Source organism: Hylobates moloch, unplaced genomic scaffold, assembly GCF_009828535.3.
Source record: "Hylobates moloch isolate HMO894 unplaced genomic scaffold, HMol_V3 SCAFFOLD_3, whole genome shotgun sequence".
In the NCBI taxonomy this organism is placed as follows: domain Eukaryota; kingdom Metazoa; phylum Chordata; class Mammalia; order Primates; family Hylobatidae; genus Hylobates; species Hylobates moloch.
This window is the reverse complement of record NW_026652278.1, coordinates 42,734,312-42,752,598: the sequence shown is the minus strand read 5'-3', so window position 1 is coordinate 42,752,598 and position 18,287 is coordinate 42,734,312. Positions and strand designations below refer to the sequence as shown.

General features: G+C 40.9%; 1 protein-coding gene and 1 non-coding gene across 2 annotated transcripts in view; both read right to left on the bottom strand.

Annotated features, from left to right (window-relative positions):
* Positions 1-5,399, bottom strand: part of ANKRD1 (ankyrin repeat domain 1) — an 8,923-nt gene extending 3,524 nt beyond the window's left edge. Inside the window, exons 1-7 of the mRNA XM_032137028.2 lie at positions 5,351-5,399; positions 4,519-4,698; positions 3,481-3,618; positions 3,227-3,334; positions 2,090-2,188; positions 535-633; positions 124-222 (exon numbers count right to left, since the gene is read on the bottom strand). Coding sequence (XP_031992919.1) covers positions 124-222; positions 535-633; positions 2,090-2,188; positions 3,227-3,334; positions 3,481-3,618; positions 4,519-4,698; positions 5,351-5,377 — 750 coding nt within the window. The 5' untranslated portion in view covers positions 5,378-5,399. The remainder of the gene's footprint in view (positions 1-123; positions 223-534; positions 634-2,089; positions 2,189-3,226; positions 3,335-3,480; positions 3,619-4,518; positions 4,699-5,350) is intronic.
* Positions 5,400-7,100: 1,701 nt separating this feature from the next.
* Positions 7,101-7,205, bottom strand: LOC116466134 (U6 spliceosomal RNA). The gene has a single exon (XR_004247387.1). It is a non-coding gene; the product is annotated as a U6 spliceosomal RNA (small nuclear RNA).
* Between the last annotated feature and the right edge of the window lie 11,082 nt (positions 7,206-18,287).

The window sequence follows — 18,287 nt, the reverse complement described above, 5'->3', positions numbered from 1 at the left end:
AAAAAAACAAAGTGGGTCTGAGGCCAGGTAGTGGGTCCTGCAAGGGCACCCAGGCTTCGGGGAGTGATTCCAAATACAAAAGCAATGAAGCTTTGGGAAACCCGAGCGTGTCCAGCTACTCACTCTGTCTTTGGCGTTGAGGTCTGCCTCACAGGCGATAAGATGCTCCGCGCACTCATAGTGGCCAGTCCTCACCGCCACATGCAGCGCTGTGCTGAGCAACTGGAAAATTGGAAGACGCTGCTGATTCGCTAGGAATGAGGACAGAGGCTGTCCCAGACCCCAAGACATGTGCGAGGGGGAGAAGTGGTCACTGGGGTGCCTTCACACAGCATAGGCCTCCAGATGACTTTAATGGAGAGGCGAGGTTAGGAGATGGAGGGGTGGGGGAGGAGGGGAGGGCGGGTGGGGGAGGAGCAGGGGGGGGGGGGGGGAGAAGCAGGAGGGGGGGGGGGAAGAGTGGGAGAAGTGGAGAAGGATGGGGGGCAGGGAGGGGGAAGGGGTGAATGAAGGGAGAAGGAGAAGAAGAAATACCTTATCTCGGGCGCTAATTTTTGCTCCTTTGTTCAGCAACAATTTTAAAACATCCAGGTTTCCTCCACGGCTTGCCCAGTGGATGGCTGTGGATTCAAGCTATACCGGGAGGGAAGAAGACCCGACAATGTGAAGGAGAATGTGGTCTGGGGAATTAGAACCTGGTTGCTAGGGCATCCGTGATAATAATGAGTTGTCCCCATCTAGATTGACAATTCTAACTGGAGTCGAAGGTTCTTACCAAATGTGTTAGCTAAATTACATGTGTGTGTGTGTGCATATGTGTGTCTTATTAGGAGGCTCTTAATAAATCTAATAATGTTTTAAAAGAATAAGAATGGCCATTTATTGAGACATTTCTCATGCCGACATGGTGCTACACTCTAGACACGTTGATTCTTCCAGCAACATTTTGAGGTAGGTGTTACTATGCACATTTTGCAGATAAGAAAAACCAGGTTCCAAAAAGTTCAAGTTTCTAGCCCAAGGAAACACAATTAATAAGAGGCAGAATACATAGTCAAACTCCCCTCTGCCTGGAACTTCTAACTTCTTTTATCAAATGTACGCCAAAGTTCTAAACACATGTATTTAAAATTTTTGGCAGAATAAAAGTAGTCCCTTCCAAAATATTTTAATCTGGATCTGATACCTCATCTAGGGTCCCTGTCGCTCTTTCTCTACCTCTGTGGGTTTTCTGCTCTTATTTTTGCTAGCACAGCCTCTGTATCTCAACTGTAGTCACTTGTGTCTACAGTTGTAACGTGTATAGTTACCCCTAGGAGACCCTCTCCTCACTGATCTATGTGGTTGGTATGCCCCTGCCCTTAATCCCACACTCATGATTTTTAGCTTCCATGCAAACTTCATATTTTGTTTCTTGATTTTTTTTTCAATGTGTTTATGTTTTGGATTCAATTTTGGCCAAGTCTTTTGGATTTCTTTGATATCCCATTTCCGCTTTGCTATAAAGTCAAAATGAGCTGCATTTAAATACATAAAGAATTTTCCCAGCTCAATCTTCAGTTCATATGCTGCATACTGGTCTTTGTAGAAATCACAGTGATTGAATTATTGAGGTCTGAATAGCAGCTACTTTCCATAGATGCAATTCATTTCATATGCAGTCTAGCCCCCAATCTCATTGGTAACAATTGGCATCTATCATATAAAGTGTGCAGCTAGAGAATTCGTATATGTTGCTGGCAGCCAACCACGAGCCAGCTGCCCTGTGAACAATGGAGGGACAAGGCTGTTGAAAGGCAAGTGTCGAAAATGAATGACTAACTCACCGATGAGGATATTGAATTCAGTTTAACAACTTTCACTTCCTTCTTTTCCTTGAAATATTCCTCTATTTTCAGTTTGTATGGAAAATATTTTCACATGACCTACTCTCATCTCCCAACTTTTCTTTATTTGGAGAAATGAGCTTTTGCCTAGTTCTCTCAGATCAATTTTCAATCCAATCAGCTCGGTTTTGCATTGGAGGTTTTCCGGAGCTTCATATAGTCTACTTCTTTTGGCTCATTCCCAAGCAAAGAAATATATTTACCATATCACGGAATTCGATCTGGGCTCCAGCTTCCATTAACTTCTCCACAATTGCCAAATGTCCTTCCAAGCATGCTCTATGAAGAGCTGTCCGTTTATACTATCAGAACAGAGATTTTAAACAGAGATAGCAATAAATATAAAAATGTGCGTAAACCCTTTTAAGAGCTATGAAGCTGGAGATTCTGATGACCTAACTGATAGAAACTCAAGTGCTTCTTTATGAATAGAAATGTCAAAGTTAACTAAAATTGCAGAATCAAAACAATTATCCTGCAACTAATATTTGAGCTTCCTTCAACATGCATTTCTAAGGGCTCAAAGGCTTACGTTGAGGCGTGTGAACTTAAAGGCTCAAAACTATCTAAATGCTGACATCTCCGTTTCTTCTATCTTGCACCTTCCTTGTTCATGTAGCATTACCATGCAGATCAGACAGTTTTCTTGCATCTGGGACTGTTGCTAGACTGACTATCAAAAAGTTTCCATTAATTTTTAGGAGAATGGGAGACATGTTTTTAGTTCAACTTCAGAAGTGATCCCCAATTTCACTTCATGGGGGAAAGAATACAAAAAGATTAGTGATTTCTGATAAGTTGGCTTTATTTGAATGGGCCAATGAACTATTAGAGCTGGAACAACTTTAGGCATTATTTCACTCCAATGCCCCATGTTTACAGATAAGGAAACCATGGCCCAGAGGATGCAAATTAGCTGCTCAAAACCAAATAGCCAAGTAGTGGTACAACTGGCCCCTGAACTCCAATCTCCAGGTTTCTTGTCTAGTGTTGACGTGTTTGGTTTTAATCAAAGATGATGCTAATAATACATCTCTAAATGTGACTTTTTGGCCCACATTAAAAGTCTTATCACAAGGATCTAAGAAGTTAAAGAAAAACTGAAAAATCAGCCAGATGTATATGAGTGCAAAAAATAATGCAATCCGTAGCACTGGTCCAATATCTATTTATTTTTTGGACCACTGAACTCTCCTATTAGGCTCCTGGCATACACAGCAACAGCTGGGGAAACTGTTTCAGGTGGAAGGACTTTGGCACTATATTAGCAAGACTGGAGTAAAGCATGAGAAACATAAAATTAATGAGCTGGATTTTGCAGTGCTTTGCATGAGTCTTACCTCATCACAAACATCTGGGTTGTTCTTGTCTGACAAGAATTTTTCTACTACTGGCAGTTTATTCTCCAGAGCAGCCTTCAGAAATGTAGGCACATCCACAGGTTCTGTCTAAAGCCAAAAAAATATAGATACATATATAGCATGAGAGTTACCGTGAGCTTGCCAACATTCAATCAAACCCTCCACAGATATTTGCTCCCCTGTAGCACAACACTGGACATGTATTACTGGAAATCAAAAAAAAAAGCCCTTACAATGATTTCAGGTTCTGGTTCCTTTACAACTGGAACTTTAGTTTTCCTGTATTTTTTCCTTTTCTTCAGTTGAATGATTATTTCAAGGTCTTCTAAATTTTCAAGCTTTGATCTTTGTTCTAGTTTTTTCTTTTTAAGCTAAAAAAGAAATTCGTATTTCAAAAATATGGTGAGTTCTACTGACAAGCATTCTGGTTGTATCTAAACTAAATCTGCAAGGTCTGAGATAAACATGTGAACAGTTTGAGCAAAAACATTTTTAAAAAATTATATAAATCTTTGACTTCATTTTAGGGATTTCTTATTCAGATATTTATCTGGGGGTCTAATTTTCAGCTAATTGCAATCATCTTTACTTCTGTTGCATGTAGAATCAGCCCTTGACTAACTGAGGACACGATCTGGTCTCTAAGTGATGACTTTGTAATTAATGTCATAAGCAAGTCCTATATTTTTAAAGGATTTTTAAAATTATGCTCAAAACTTGGTTTAATTTTTGAGCATGATAAAAAGAATCTAACAATAAATGTTAAGCTCTGAAATACCAATGTCATTCTCTTTCACTAAGCAGAGCCTTCTAAAACAGACTGTCCAGGGACCGCAGCTAACTAAAGCAAATTTTATCTGTGTTAGTAATTAAGGAAAATTCACCCAGAAACACAGATTGTGTCAACATAGACAGCAGAGAGTTAAACAATGATCTATGGACCACAGACCATGTTATTAAGAAAAAGAGATCTCCCTTGCTTGGGATTAACTACATGGTGTGTAACATCAGGAATTCACTGAACATGTGTATCTTTCAATCAAAACATGGTCACAGCACATTTATTCATTGATTCAGAATTCAGAGGTCATAGTCTTGTCAAAGAATTATTTCCCATAACCTGTTCCATGCAAGTTGCCTCTTTATGGGTTAGAATCTGGTAAAGAAACATCTTAATGATTGGGTTTGTTTCTCTCTTCTCCTTCCCTAACATTTCCATTCCCTATCCCAGCCCCAACATCCTACTAGTGGATTCCACAGACGGCTCTCACCTCTGCCTCTCGTTGTTTCTCGCTTTTCCACTGTTGCTCCCCCAGGGTCACAGGGTGGGCTGGAAGTGTCTTCAGATCCTCCTGCTTCTCTAAAGTAACAGCAGCTTCATACTCTCCATCTCTGAAATCCTCAGGAAGGAATTCCCCTGCCTCCCCATTGCCATTCTTCTTCCCAGTGACCTATGAGGGAAGAAGATGGCAGCGTAAGAAGCAGCAGCCTCGTCCTGGGTCATTCTTCACAGACAATGCTGCAGGAGGCTCTTGGTCCTTCTCCCCTGGGAACAGCCACCTTTGAGCAATGCACTCTCAGATCTCAAGCTGCAACGCACACTGCTACAATTGTCCCAGAATTACCTTCAGGTGCTTGTCCTACTCTCTTGGTTAAATCAAAGCTTGGGTTAGGTTGACATATTTACATCTACTTTTAATCTGCTTAATCACATTTCTTTTAGGAAAATCACAAACCTTCTCTACTTAATTAAAACTCAACTTTAGGTGCTTTTGATGAGATTCGCCTTATTGTAAAGTTTCCAGGCTTACATTCTTTCAATAACACTTCTTCCCTAAGACATTTTGATGACTACATGTGATTCCACACTGTAGTAATGAAACCAAAGGAGAAGATATTAAATAGGAAATATGCAGAGAATTCATTACTGGTAGCTCCATTTTTTTTTCCAATTTCACTTGTTTCATCCCATCAACCTTTTTCCATATATGACATTTTCAGAGTTCCCTTGCATTACACCTGAAAGCAAAGGGCATTTCAATTTTCAAATAAAAACCAAGATGAACCAGTTTTCATTTTATAAAATTAATGCATCTTACATACCAGTTCCTCTACTTTCAGTACCATCATGTTGGCTGAAGGAGTCTTGTATGTTTTTCTGTCGTGGAAGGAATCCCTGAAGTTGGCCCTGCTGGACCCCTCCACACCGGTCAGCTTATATAGCTGGGGCCGGGTGAGATAATCTTCCAACCTGGGAACCCAAGTAACACTCCCGCCCCCATTAGGAGCCAACTCAGAGGCAGGTGAATTTTCATTCCAGACTCAGTGTCTGGGAAGCTGAAGAGGGAGGGGAGGACAAGCTAACCCCGCTGAATATGTGAATCAGGAAGAAATGTGAGAGGGCCATTCCTTTGGTGGTGATCACACCGCTCAGCAATGCAAGTCATCCTATTTGTCAAGAGGCAGGGGACAGCTGTCTGTTGACATTGCACCACATCACTGCCCTTTTTTTTTTTTTTGTCAGCTTTCATATGACTACCTATCAAGAAAATGTAGATGCCCTACATATCACACCCCCAGTAATATCTTTCCGATAAGCAGACTTATCAACACTTCTCTTAGGGGAAACTTGCCTCAGGACATCCTATTCCCTGGGTAAACAGCCTGAGGGGAAGGGATCTGGGCCCTAAGGGCACTTGTCTATATCTGTTTGGAATTCTTTGGAGTGATGTCTGGGGCTAAAAAGGCCCCATGACATGCCACCTTACCATCATTATAACAAATTGAAAGCATTCACTAAAGCACTTTTCTTTTATGATGTCACTGGCTATAATTAGCACATGACATGCTTACCGTGTTCTAAAACAGCATAATAATTGGAGCATTTTTTCTTCAAAATGGATCAGAGTGGTCAAGAAATAGAGTATATGAAACCAGCTATTGGCCAGGCGCAGTGGTTTACACCTGTAATCCCAACATTTTGGGAGGTAGAGACAGGAAGATCACTTTAGCTTAGGAGTTCAGTACCAGCCTGGGCAACATGGCGAAATCCCATCTCTACTAAAAAGACTATATATATATATATATATATGAAAAAATGAGACCAGTTATTAGCAATGGCAGGACTCTGATTAGGTGAAGTTCTCAAATGCTATGGGGAAAGAAATCACCTGTGGGAACTTGTCAGAAATACAGATCCCTGGGCCCCACTCCAGGGGATTCTGAGTTGATTTATGGTAGCTCGTAGGAATCATCTTGAATTTCAAAGCACCCAGATGATTCTGATGCATCAAGATTTGAGACATGTGGCCAGAGGGATGATGCACTTTGCTTCAGGAAGGGTTGAAAAAGGTCCCTATTTCTGGTTTCTAATCTTTGAGGTGTAAGTTATGTAAAAATACTGGGGTCTTTTCATAGTTTCAGGAAAAACTGGGTTTACTATCTTTAAGCTATTTAAAATCTTACCTTTCTTTTCAGTAAAAGAAAGGAGAGAAGAATGGGAGAAGGGAATCGTGAATGGAGGGGAGTTATGTTTGACCTTTGTGTATCTATTTCTCCCCAAACTCACCCAATCGACAAACGTGGCTGCCATTCTCCTCTTCCTCCTTGAATGCTCAGTAAGTGGATGGTGTTTCTGAAACTTTCAGAAGACATCGACTTCCCACCCCAACGCAAACCACTGACAAAGAGGGACCCTCCCAGTACCTCCTGTATCATATGTTCTGGTCTCCTAATGTTCTATCTTAAAAGGGGGTTCATTAAAGGAAATCTCCTGGGCTTTTCTTTGAGATGGACACAGCTATCACTATTTTCTTTCTAATTTTTTCTTTTTTCTTTATTATTTATTTATTTCTAATACATGGAATGTTTCACAAATTTGTGTGTCGTTCTTGCACAGGGGCCATGTTAATCTTCTTTGTATAGCTCCTATTTTAGTATATGTCCTGCTGAAGCAAGCAGAGTCATTACTATTTTCATTGGTCTCTTCATCTAAGTCAGAAGTAGTCATGGACACTTTTTCTACCATTTCTTATGCCTTTTTGTTACAGGCCTGACCCAAACTGAGGGACATAGTAGGAGAAGTCTTTGGGGGAAGAATTGTGGGATGTTTAAGGGTCTTGGATATGAAATCCCAGAGCTATCCATGCCCTCAAAGTTGGAGCAAGACTAATGCTCTCATTTTACAGAGAGGATGCTGAGGCACAGAAACATTAAGTAACTTGCTGCAGATGCACAACTAGTTGGTGAATGCTAGGTTGAAGAGTTTTGATTCCATCCAACAGAGGCAGACAATCATTGAGCCCAACAGATTTCCTAGGGCAAGTCTCACCTAGACCCACTCAGGATGCAACCAAAACTGATTAAATGGCTCTTTACTGTTTCAATCACCTCAAAGAATGCAAGTGAAAGTGGGCAGGGAGGCTTACCAAGCCCTTTTCTTTCTCCAGTCATTTAATTATCCCTTGAAACCTAGCTGATTCTGTAGAGAGGCTCCAGGAAGTCTTGAAGAAAATTTTGCAGAGGATGACACTTGAAGATGAGTTGACGGAATGGGCTGAACTTAAAGGAGCATGCTGGTGGATGCAAGGATGTCAGGGCTGGTGAAATCATTGCCAGTTCAACCTTTTCCCATGTTGATCCAGCTTGTCATTATAAAACATGAGAGGTACAACTTGAGGATAAGTGGTCAGAAGATGTAAAAAGAATATGACAACAAATAAAAAAAAACATGAGAGAATCTGCTTTTTGAAAAGAGATTCTGGGCACTTTTAGCTCTCTAACAAGACAAAAACAACAACCATTGTATTTTCAAATTGTTCTTATTCATCAAAATTGAGAACAAAATTCCCGTGGTGGAGAGTTTGCTGTCATTTGTTTTTCAGGAGCATCCTTCCCATAAAAGTTCACCCAGTGGTGTAAATTCTGATATTTGTGTATTTGGCTTTATCATAGCCTCGATCTGGACATAATCTATCCTTACTAAGATGAATTTAAACAATAAACGTCCTAGTTGGTTCTACAATCATGAAGCAGCTTGGCATCACCCATCTCCAACCAGAAAGAGGGAAGGAAGCATCCCTGAGCTTCTCCAGTGTCACCCCATGAGACTTTTCCCACTCCCCTCAGGATTTATGCATTTCCATGGGTGAAATTACATGTGACTAGAATTATGACCATGGTTATAGCTGGAGAAAGTGAGAAGCAGAGAAGTAGCACCTAAAACACTGACTGCTGTCACCTAGGGATTAAAAGAGGTGCTTGGACCCTACCCAGATCCATGTGCCATAGCTCAGCTCCAAGTCCAAGGGCAGTTTTATCTTTCTGTATAAAATATGAAGTTCAAGACATTCTACTTCTACTCCAACTTTTCATTCTTATACTTTAACTATGTAATAGACACATTATTGTTAAGAATAGCACAGAGAATGTTATTTAGTTGAGATCTTACTGTCAATTTGATACTTATTTTTCACTCAGTAACTGTGTCTTGGAGATTGTCTCCTATTTGCACAAACAAATCCACCTTGCTATTTGAAACAACTGCATGAATTTCCATGTATGGACATACCATTTCTTATTTAACCACTTTCTTATTTGTGGACATGTAGGCTGTTTTTTAAAATGGGCATTTTTATTTTCTAGCACATAAAATTTTATTGTTATTAACACTCCTTGTCCTTAGAACACCCACCTTGATACTAAAAGGAAGTGCTCCAAGGACTGTAGCCAGATTCTGACTTGGAAACCTCCTTGTTCCACTGTTGTACTTACAATTGCTCATTTTGCCATCCCTTTTAATAGCCTTCCCAGTCCCAGCTGTTACTCACCTTCCTTGGCCCAGAGAAGTGGCTGACTTAGCCTGACCAGCAAGCCATGGCTCAGTTACATGTTTGAAAATGCCAAAGGAAGGTCATAAAAATGAAGCAAATAAGGTTTAATGTTGTTTCCCCTCCCCTGCCAGGAATGCAATAACCTGTATTTGAAAAGCAGAAAAGTACTGGAAACATTTTCAGCAGGATTGTGGCACCTGCCTTCATTGCCTCTCCAAAGGCAGAGTCAAGACTAAAGTCTTTCTGCCCAGGACTCTGGATAGAAAGGGCACAAACTGCCCTAAGACCGTTGGGCTACCCACAGTAGGTTATTTTTGCAGATATCGGTGGCCTCCTGACGTTAGAAGTAGGTGAAGGCTGTAGGTCTCACCTCCACACCTTTACAGCAGGTGCCTTGTTACAGTAAATAATGTATCTCAGTGCAAATTCTGCCACACATATGAACTCACGTCAGCCAACAGGTACAAAGGGGCCACATGGACTATTCAGTAAACTCATGAAGCCCAGTCCTTTGTCCATTTAGGCCCTTGGACAGTGTCCAGCACAAAAGATTCACTTGGCTAGGCACGGTGGCTCATGCCTGTAACCTCAGCACTTTGCAAGGCCAAGGCAGGAGGATCACTTGACCCTAGGAATTCGAGACCAGCCTGGGCAACGTAGTGAGATCCTGGCTCTATGTTTTTTTATTTAAAAAAAATAAAAGAAAAAGTTTCACTTGAAGCAAACGAAACCACAACCACATTCTGGCAGCATATTTCAGCTAATTTTCTAGTCCACTCGAGACAATTACAGACTCCTCCACATATGGCCTAACACAAGATAGGATGGAGTCCTAGCACTCACTATAAGCCTAGGACTCCAACAGCGTAGAAAAGTGCCTGACACATAGTGGGGCTAAATAAATATTTACCTGAGACCCCGCAGGACTCATATTCTTTTCTAACCAAACCACATATTTCAAATTCTCCTTTCAATGAGAAATAATTGGTAACATTTCTAATGCTAATTAACCATTAATCTTTCAATACTATCAAAGGTAAAGGTAGGTAAAGTGCTTGGGATTACCTCCACTGGAGTGGGAGCAGCTCATTAGCGTCTTTCAAATGCTAACTAACCCCAACAGTTGTAATCGCAGAGTTAGGGCTTCTCAGGTGTGAACTAACATGTCTTTGAGCAGTGATTCTCTAAGCTGGGTGCATCTTAGAATCCTCTGTGAAGCTTTTAAAAAAAATGCTGATGCCCAGGCTTCACCTCAGGCACATGAAATCCAAATTTCTGCTCTAAGGTCCAAGGAATTGGTATATTTTAAAGTTTTCCAGCTGATTCTAATTTCCACCCAGCGTTGAGAATACTGCTTGAGGGTGTAGAATTAAATGAATATGTATCTAAATACACGTGTATTTTCTCCAAGTTGTAATCGGCAGTCAAGCTGTTGTTATTCTGGTCTCAGAATTTTGATTGTTGAAGACTCTGCATATGCTAAGGCCATGGGAAACACACATATACAATTTACTCATTTTATTTTTATTTTATTTTATTTATTTATTTGAGACAGAGTCTTGCTCTGTTGTCCAGGCCAGAGTACGGTGGTGCGATCTTGGCTCACTGCAAGCTCTGTCTCACGGGTTCAAGCAATTCTCTTGCCTCAGCCTCCTGAGCAGCTGGGACTACAAGCGCCCGCCACCACGCCCAGCTTATTTTTGTATTTTTAGTAGAGATGTGGTTTTGCCACGTTGCCCAGGCTGGTCTTGAACTCCTGGCCTCAAGTGATCCTCCCGCCTTGACCTCCCAAAGTGCTGGGATTACAGGCATGAGCCACTGTGCCTGGCCTACTCATTTAATATTTATTTAGCTCTACTTTGTGTCGGGCATTTTTCTAGAGCTGAGATATACTTATGCTCTCGAGAGACAAATGACTCTGCACTCATGGCATTCACACAGTTTTACTGAAGTATTTAACAAAAACTACAGACAATAGAAACATGCTTCTTCTGCCACAAACCAAGAAGAGTGAGGCGAGACAGTAGTTTTGTGGGTCTGCTGGGCATGGGATGAGGAATCAGGAGGCTTGCCTCTAAATCCTGGCTTTGCCCTGTGTTCACTTGAGCAAGTCCTCTCACCTCTTACCATCTCAAATCCTGAAGTTATAAAAGGAGAGCTGAGAACAAAATGATTTCTAGGGCCCTAAAGTTTTATTGAGGTCTCAAAATCACTGAATCAAAAGGTAGAAATAAACATTCATAACTGCAGTATCACGTGCAGCCAGGGAAGTTGATTCTCCAGTGCCTCTAAAAGAGGAAATGGTCCATAAAGCTTTCACTAGCCCAGGGTATTTCCACTATCTTTAAGACATTCTCCCATTTGATAAACATAAAAATTTCACACTTTCTGTTACATGGATAGAAATTTCAAGAAGATCAACTTGGTGTCAAGATGAAATAAAAGTAATGGCAATTTTGATTATGCCTCTTCAAACCTTCTAAGGCCGCAGAGATTTTTATAAGGCCTCGTCCTCTTTCTTCCCCTTCTGAGAATCACTGCCCAAGCTCTTGCCTAGGCTGGCATCTGTCCCCACAGAAAAGGTAGTGATAAGTGGCCAGGAAGGGCTGTCAGTGACTTTCTATTACATTCTTATTTCCCCAAATAATGGGTTCTTGTTTAGGCCCCCTACACTGATTCCCAGAACGTTAGGAAGGCAGAACCTCTAACAATCAACATTCTGGGACTGTGATAAGGACAACTGGCCTGTCTGTTACAACCTCAAGAAGAATGGGTGTGAGTGGGAGAAACAGTTAAAATGTGAATGCATAATGGTTCCCCTCCCACCCCTCAACTTTCTCAAAAGCCAAATTTACTTCATGAGATTAAATTTCACTCAATGGACGGTGGGATGATGGAGAGTTTGCATTGAGATGATTTTTTAAAAGGAAGTTTGATTGTCATAGTAACACTCTGAAAAGATTTTGATGCAACTTTGGAATTACTTCACACCCAATTACATAGGACATCTACTTGGAATGAGAGATAAGTGCTTCTGTGACTGCAAACATAGATAGAAAATCCATTAACCTTTTTAGCCATTTATTAAAGCAGGGGAAAATTATTTTTAAAATGCAATTTCTGACTTCAAGAAAAGGTACTGAAAAAAATATTTTTCTCAGTGTAGTTTGGAGTTTCCTAATAAAAGGAAAATGCCACAGAATATCTTAACTATGGATTCTTTGGGAATCAGAGAAATTTAGGGCCAGTAACACACTGAGTGGTCATTGAGTCCATTCCCTGACCAGGAAGGGCCAGAGTCAGGCAGATAGAACCCTATTACTTTAAAAACTAAAACCTCCCTTTGTCATTTTCCTCATATTTAAAAATCTTACTGCAATACAGTTTCTTGTGGCTTACTTAAAGCTGGGCATCTTAGTCTGTTTGTCTCATTCTAGCTTCAGGAATGATCATCACCAAAAACACGTATTGAGCATTTTTTCCGATGATTTTTCTAGTCAAAGGGAAAAAAAACTAAAAGGTGAAATTACTGCCATTGAAATCTTACTTGAACTACCTTCATCCACTGGATCAAAACTCTTTTCATAATGGTATTGTTAAGCTCTTCAGAACACAGGCTTTTGGACCATTAGAAGGGCTTTCACATTGTCTAGTCCAGTTCTGTAACTGTACACATTGGAGCAAATGACACCTGAAGAGGTTCTATACATATGTATTATCTTACTCATTCAATATGTTTGTTTAGTCTGTTCCTGTGGGACAACCTGGCATTATCCATTTCCTGAAGTGTTGCAACAAGAAATACCGTACACACCATCACCTATGTTCTTACCAAAAATTTTACCCTGAATCCAATTTCAGACAAATCCAGAATGTAGGACATTCAACAGGGCAACTATCTTGGGCTCTTAAAAAAGGTAAATGACTAGAAAAACAAAACAAAAAAGAAGTGAGGAATTGTTCTCACTTTGATCAAAAGAGAAGAAAGAGCATGAACCTTGGTGGGATTCTGTAATTCAAAACACAAAAGCTGTAAATTACATTTTGAGGACCACTGGAGAAGTATGGAAGGTATTTTAGACAATATTATTAACTGAGTCATGGTTTTCTTATGCATGATGATGGTTTTGTGGTAATGGAGGAGAATTTCCTTATTGTTAAGAGATGTATTCTGAAGTATGTAGGAATGACCTATGATGCTTTCAGATGGTTCAGCAAAAGAGGTATGCATGTGTGTAGAAACAGAGAAAGATGAGAAAGAGAGAAAGAGAGTACAACTGTAAAATATTAACAATTGGTGAATCTAGGTGACACTGCTCATTCTACTGTTCATTCAACTTTCTGTGTATCTCAAAATTTAAATATGAATAAAACATTTTAGTAAAACAGACACCCTAGCACGTAAGTTCCACAAAGCAAGAGATGTGTGTTTCTCCCACTGATGTACACCAAGTGCTGAGAGCAATCCCCAGCACATAGTAGGCACTCAGTAAATACGTGCTTAAACAGAAAACAAAAAAGGAGGTGGCCCCAGCATGGGGTCAGAGGGAGGGAGGGGACAGAAGCCAAGAAGTGGGCAAGTCTGCTGGCACACCACCCTGACATCAGCATTTTTCAGAGGCTTCCCTAGAGCCACAGGAATGCTACAGAATAAAGCTCCTGTGGACAGTGCCCTCTCAGTTGCACCTGCTTTTGGTGCAGGCAGCTGGGCAGAAGATTAGGTAGAGAAGACTCACTCAGCCAGAATGTCTTATTCATGTCCCCACCCCCCACAATCGATCTGGAAATGGCATGGAGATATTTCTGATGAGAGTATAAAAATGTAGGCATCCGTCAGCTCGCACTGGTTCAGCCATCCCATGTATACAAGCGAAAGCTTGAATATATGTGAAACCTCAGGGATCATGAGATCCATTAGAACCCACCTAATATTATGATGCAAATGGTGAAATTGAAGGTCTTACAATTAGGCAAGAGCTGACTGCTTTCTTCATTTGATTTTCTTTAATGGCACCAAAATAATAAACTGTTTTTAAAAAGATGAGTTTTCTAAGATTCTACTAGTTGACGATTTATTATCTCATTTCCAAATTCCAGGGTTAAGGAAACATGCATATTAAGAAATGGCTAAAATATGAATGAAGCACAAATGCTCTGGGAGGCTGATGGAGGAGGAGGAGGGTACCAGGGTGGGTGTGCAAGGTCATGGTCCAGGTGAAGGCCAATGAACTGAAGGTTTCTTTCTTTTCTCCTCTTTTTCTTTTTATCTTTCTTTTCTCACTTTCTTTCAATGTCTCTTTTCTTCTTTCCTCCCTCTTTGCTTCCTCTCACCCTTCTTTCTTCTCTTCCTCTCTTCCTTCCTTCCCTCCTACCTTCCTCCCTTCCATCCTCCCATTTTAAAAACCACAGTGATTGAAACGAAAGAGCTGGCCTACGCAACTCAGGGCTGAGGGATGGTTAGCTCTCCTTGCCTCCTGGCAACCATGCCCCTTCTAATAGTGACTGGTTGAGAAAGAGGCTCGGAGTCTTTTAACTAGAATAATCCCCTCAGGCATGTCATCTCTTTCCTGTGCAGACCTGCAAGGGAGGTGATCTTACTTCTCCCACTGAGAAGGAGCCTGGCAGTGCTTCTAAACTGAATTCTCATAAGAAAGGGAAGAGCCTGTTTGCAAAAACATACTCTTTTGCTGCCAACACAAGCAGATCTTTTAGGGAGGAGGGGAACTGTAACCCCTCCAAGATCTTTGCTCTCCTTCAGAGCCAAGGCTCTCAGGTTTCACAAAGGAATTTATAGAGCAGACTGACGCCTCTGGGGTTGGAATCAGCTCAGGACTAAGTGGAGAATGAGGAGAGGGACAGGCACCCTTCTCTTCTCTGTGCAGGCTGGGGATTGTTTACCAGGGGATGAAAAGTTCCTCTCCCTGAAAAGGAATGTTTGGCGAGGAAATGACTTCTGGAGGCACAACTGAATGGCTCCCCAGGGAGTCAGTTTGGGTTAGTTTCAGATCAGACCCACTACCCTGGACAAATCTCACTGGGCAGGGGCGGTGGGGCTGTGATTACAAGAGCTTGGGGATGTTTAAAGCAACTCCTGCCTTCAAAAGACAGCTGTCCTCTTTTCCAGATAAGTTCTGTATGGTAAAAGAAGGAAAAGGAAAAAAAAATAGAGGTTAGAAATCATATTGAAAAATTAAAGGAATGTTTGATCTGTCCATAAGCATTTCCTGACTGTGCCACTTTGCTCAGTGCTTGTCCTAGGTCCTTCCAATATCACATTTAGTGGGTAGTGAGAAGGCGTGGAGTAAGTGACTCTGGTTGCTGACATTCACACTTGGATGAAGTGGAGAAAGATGATGTCCTTCCTTATTTGGTGGCTCTGGAAGCCACATTCCCTCCTCATCTGCCTTCCCAAAAGAAGCTTGTGGCCAGCCAGCGGAAGCCAGTGCTATTCAGCAGCCCCCACCCTTGGCATTTCCTTATCTAGGAGTCTTCACTGTGGAATTCCAAGGCCCACCCCAATGCTCCGGATGTGTTTCAATCCATGGCCTGCCACTTTGTTCCTCTTGTGATGACAAGCAGATAACATAGCTCACATGCCTTCTTTTCCTGCATACCAACCAGACCCCAGTTCTGAAAAGGAAACAAACCACAAACCAAGAGAGATGTGTTATTTTTATGTAGACATTGTTAAGACGCTGCAATAAGCCTAGAATTGCGGAGTGCTTTCCCACGTTGCTCCAGTTAATCCCCTCAGTCACTCCGGCATTTATACAAATGAGGAAACCAGTGTGTGTGGAGGTTAGTTAAATAGTCAAGGTCTCATAGCAAGTGTGTGTGTGTGTGCATGTGTGCGTGTGTGCATGTGTGTGTGTGTATGTTGGGGGTGGGGGTTGCCAATTCAAAGTCCAGAATGACTCCAAGTCCACAGCACGTTTGTTACAGTTAAACGCCTTTACAACTAAGCGTGACCCCTTTGGCAATCATTACTAAGAGGCTTTACCAACTTCTGACATTGTTAACTTCAAGACAAGTATCCTTTTTTCAAGACATGGCACCAAAAACTGTATTTCTGTTATTCATCATCACCATAGTTACAACCACAGCTCATCTGTAATTTTCAAAGACCCTCCATCAGAAAAAAAAACAACAAAAATGTGGAGAAAATATTTGCTGAACATATCGGTAAATAAATAAGTATAAAATATGAAAGTGGCCAGAATATACCCAAATCAATAAATATGAATGAGTTAAATGCCTCTTTTGAAAGACAGATAATGGCCAGGCGCGGTGGCTCATGCCTGTAGTCCCATCACTTTGGGGGGCTGAGGCAGGCGAATCACGAGATCAAGAGATCGAGACCATCCTGGCTAACATGGTGAAACCCCGACTCTACTAAAAACACAAAAAATTAGCCGGGCATGGTGGCAGGCGCCCATAGCCCCAGCTACTCGAGAGGCTGAGGCAGAAGAATGGTATGAATCTGGGAGGTGGAGCTTGCAGTGAGCCGAGATTGCACCACTGCATTCCATCCCGGGCAACAGTGTGAGACTCCATCTGAAAGAAAGAAAGAAAGAAAGAAAGAAAGAAAGAAAGAAAGAAAGAAAGAAAGAAAGAAAGAAAGAAAGAAAGAAAGAAAAAAAGACAGGTATTCTTAAAATCCAACAATTCCACTTCTGGGTGTATACCCAAAATAATTGAAAGCAGAGTCTTGAACAGATATTTGCACACCCATATTCACAGCACCATTATTCACAATAGCCAAAGTATGGAAGAAACCCAAGTGTTCACTGACAGATGAATGAACAAGCAAAATGTGGTATTTACACACAACGGAATATTATTCAGCCTTAAAAAGGAAGGAAATGCTGACATATGTTACTACATGGATGAAACTTGAGGGCATTACGCTAAGTGAAATAAACCAAAAAGACAAATACTGTATGATTCCACTTACATGAGGTACTTAGAGTATTCAAAATCATAGAGACAGAAAGTAGAGTGATGATTGCCAGGAGTTGGAGGGAGGGGGAAATAGAAAGTTATAAGAGTTTAGAATTTCAGTTTTACAAAGTGAAAAGAGTTACGGACATGGATAATGGTGGTGGATGCACACTATGAATGCATTTAATACAACTGAAATATACTCTTAAAATGGTTATGACAGTAAATTTTTGGGGGGGAGGAACTAGAACCCTAAAAATGAAAGAAAAATGAATTTTCTTAGAAAGATACTCTTATATGACGTAAAACAATACAAACGATAAAAATCTATGCCATTTATAAGAGATATACCAGGATGACACTGGAAGGTTGAAAATAAAGGGATAGACAAAGGGAAACCATGTAAATGCTACCAAAATATGCAGAAGGGACAATATTAGTGCCAGACAAAATCAAATTCAAAGCAAAAAACACTAAATGGGACAAAGAAGACTGAAAGACATAATCCAACAAGAAGTTATACTAATAATTGTTGTGCAATAAACAACGTAGCATCGAAATATCTAAACACCAAGTCTGTGTACTTAGGCATGCTAAGAATGGGTAAATATAGTAAAAAGTACTGTTTTGGCCTGATAGGAACTTGCTGTCTCTTCCAATGGATAATTTGTCTGTAGTGTATTTAAAGCAGGGAGCTTAAGCTCAGACTTCCAGATTGGAAAGATTCTAAGTATTTCAGGGAGAGGTTATTTATGCTGTATGAGTATTTTACGTCAGGGAAGCATTATAACAAATAGACCATAAAAATCATACCACATCCAAAGGAAAAACAAAAAGCCACGGAAGGTTCTTGGAGTGTCTCTTCAGGAAATCCTCCACACTCAAGGCTCTTGCCAGTTAGGGTAACGTGTTCATAAATTTCCTCTAACAAACCCATTCCAGCATCAGAAAATGGCAAATCAATCAAATTTTGGGGGATTGATAGCTAAACTCTTCCAGGACTGTGGGCATAAATCCAGGAAAGGAATTTATGCCAAAAATTGAACCCTTTCCTGACAGAAATGGAAACACAGACAGAAATAAAACCAGTTACTTCATTTCAACTCATATCTACCATGTTTTAGGCAAGACAGTGAGGATATAGCTTACAGCTTCTCACAGGTAAGATAAAATTTCTAGCAAAAGTAAGGTGCTGGCCAGGCACAGTGGCTCACACCTGTAGTCTTGGAGCTTTGGGAAGTCGAGCTGGAGAGTCCTTTGAGGCCAGA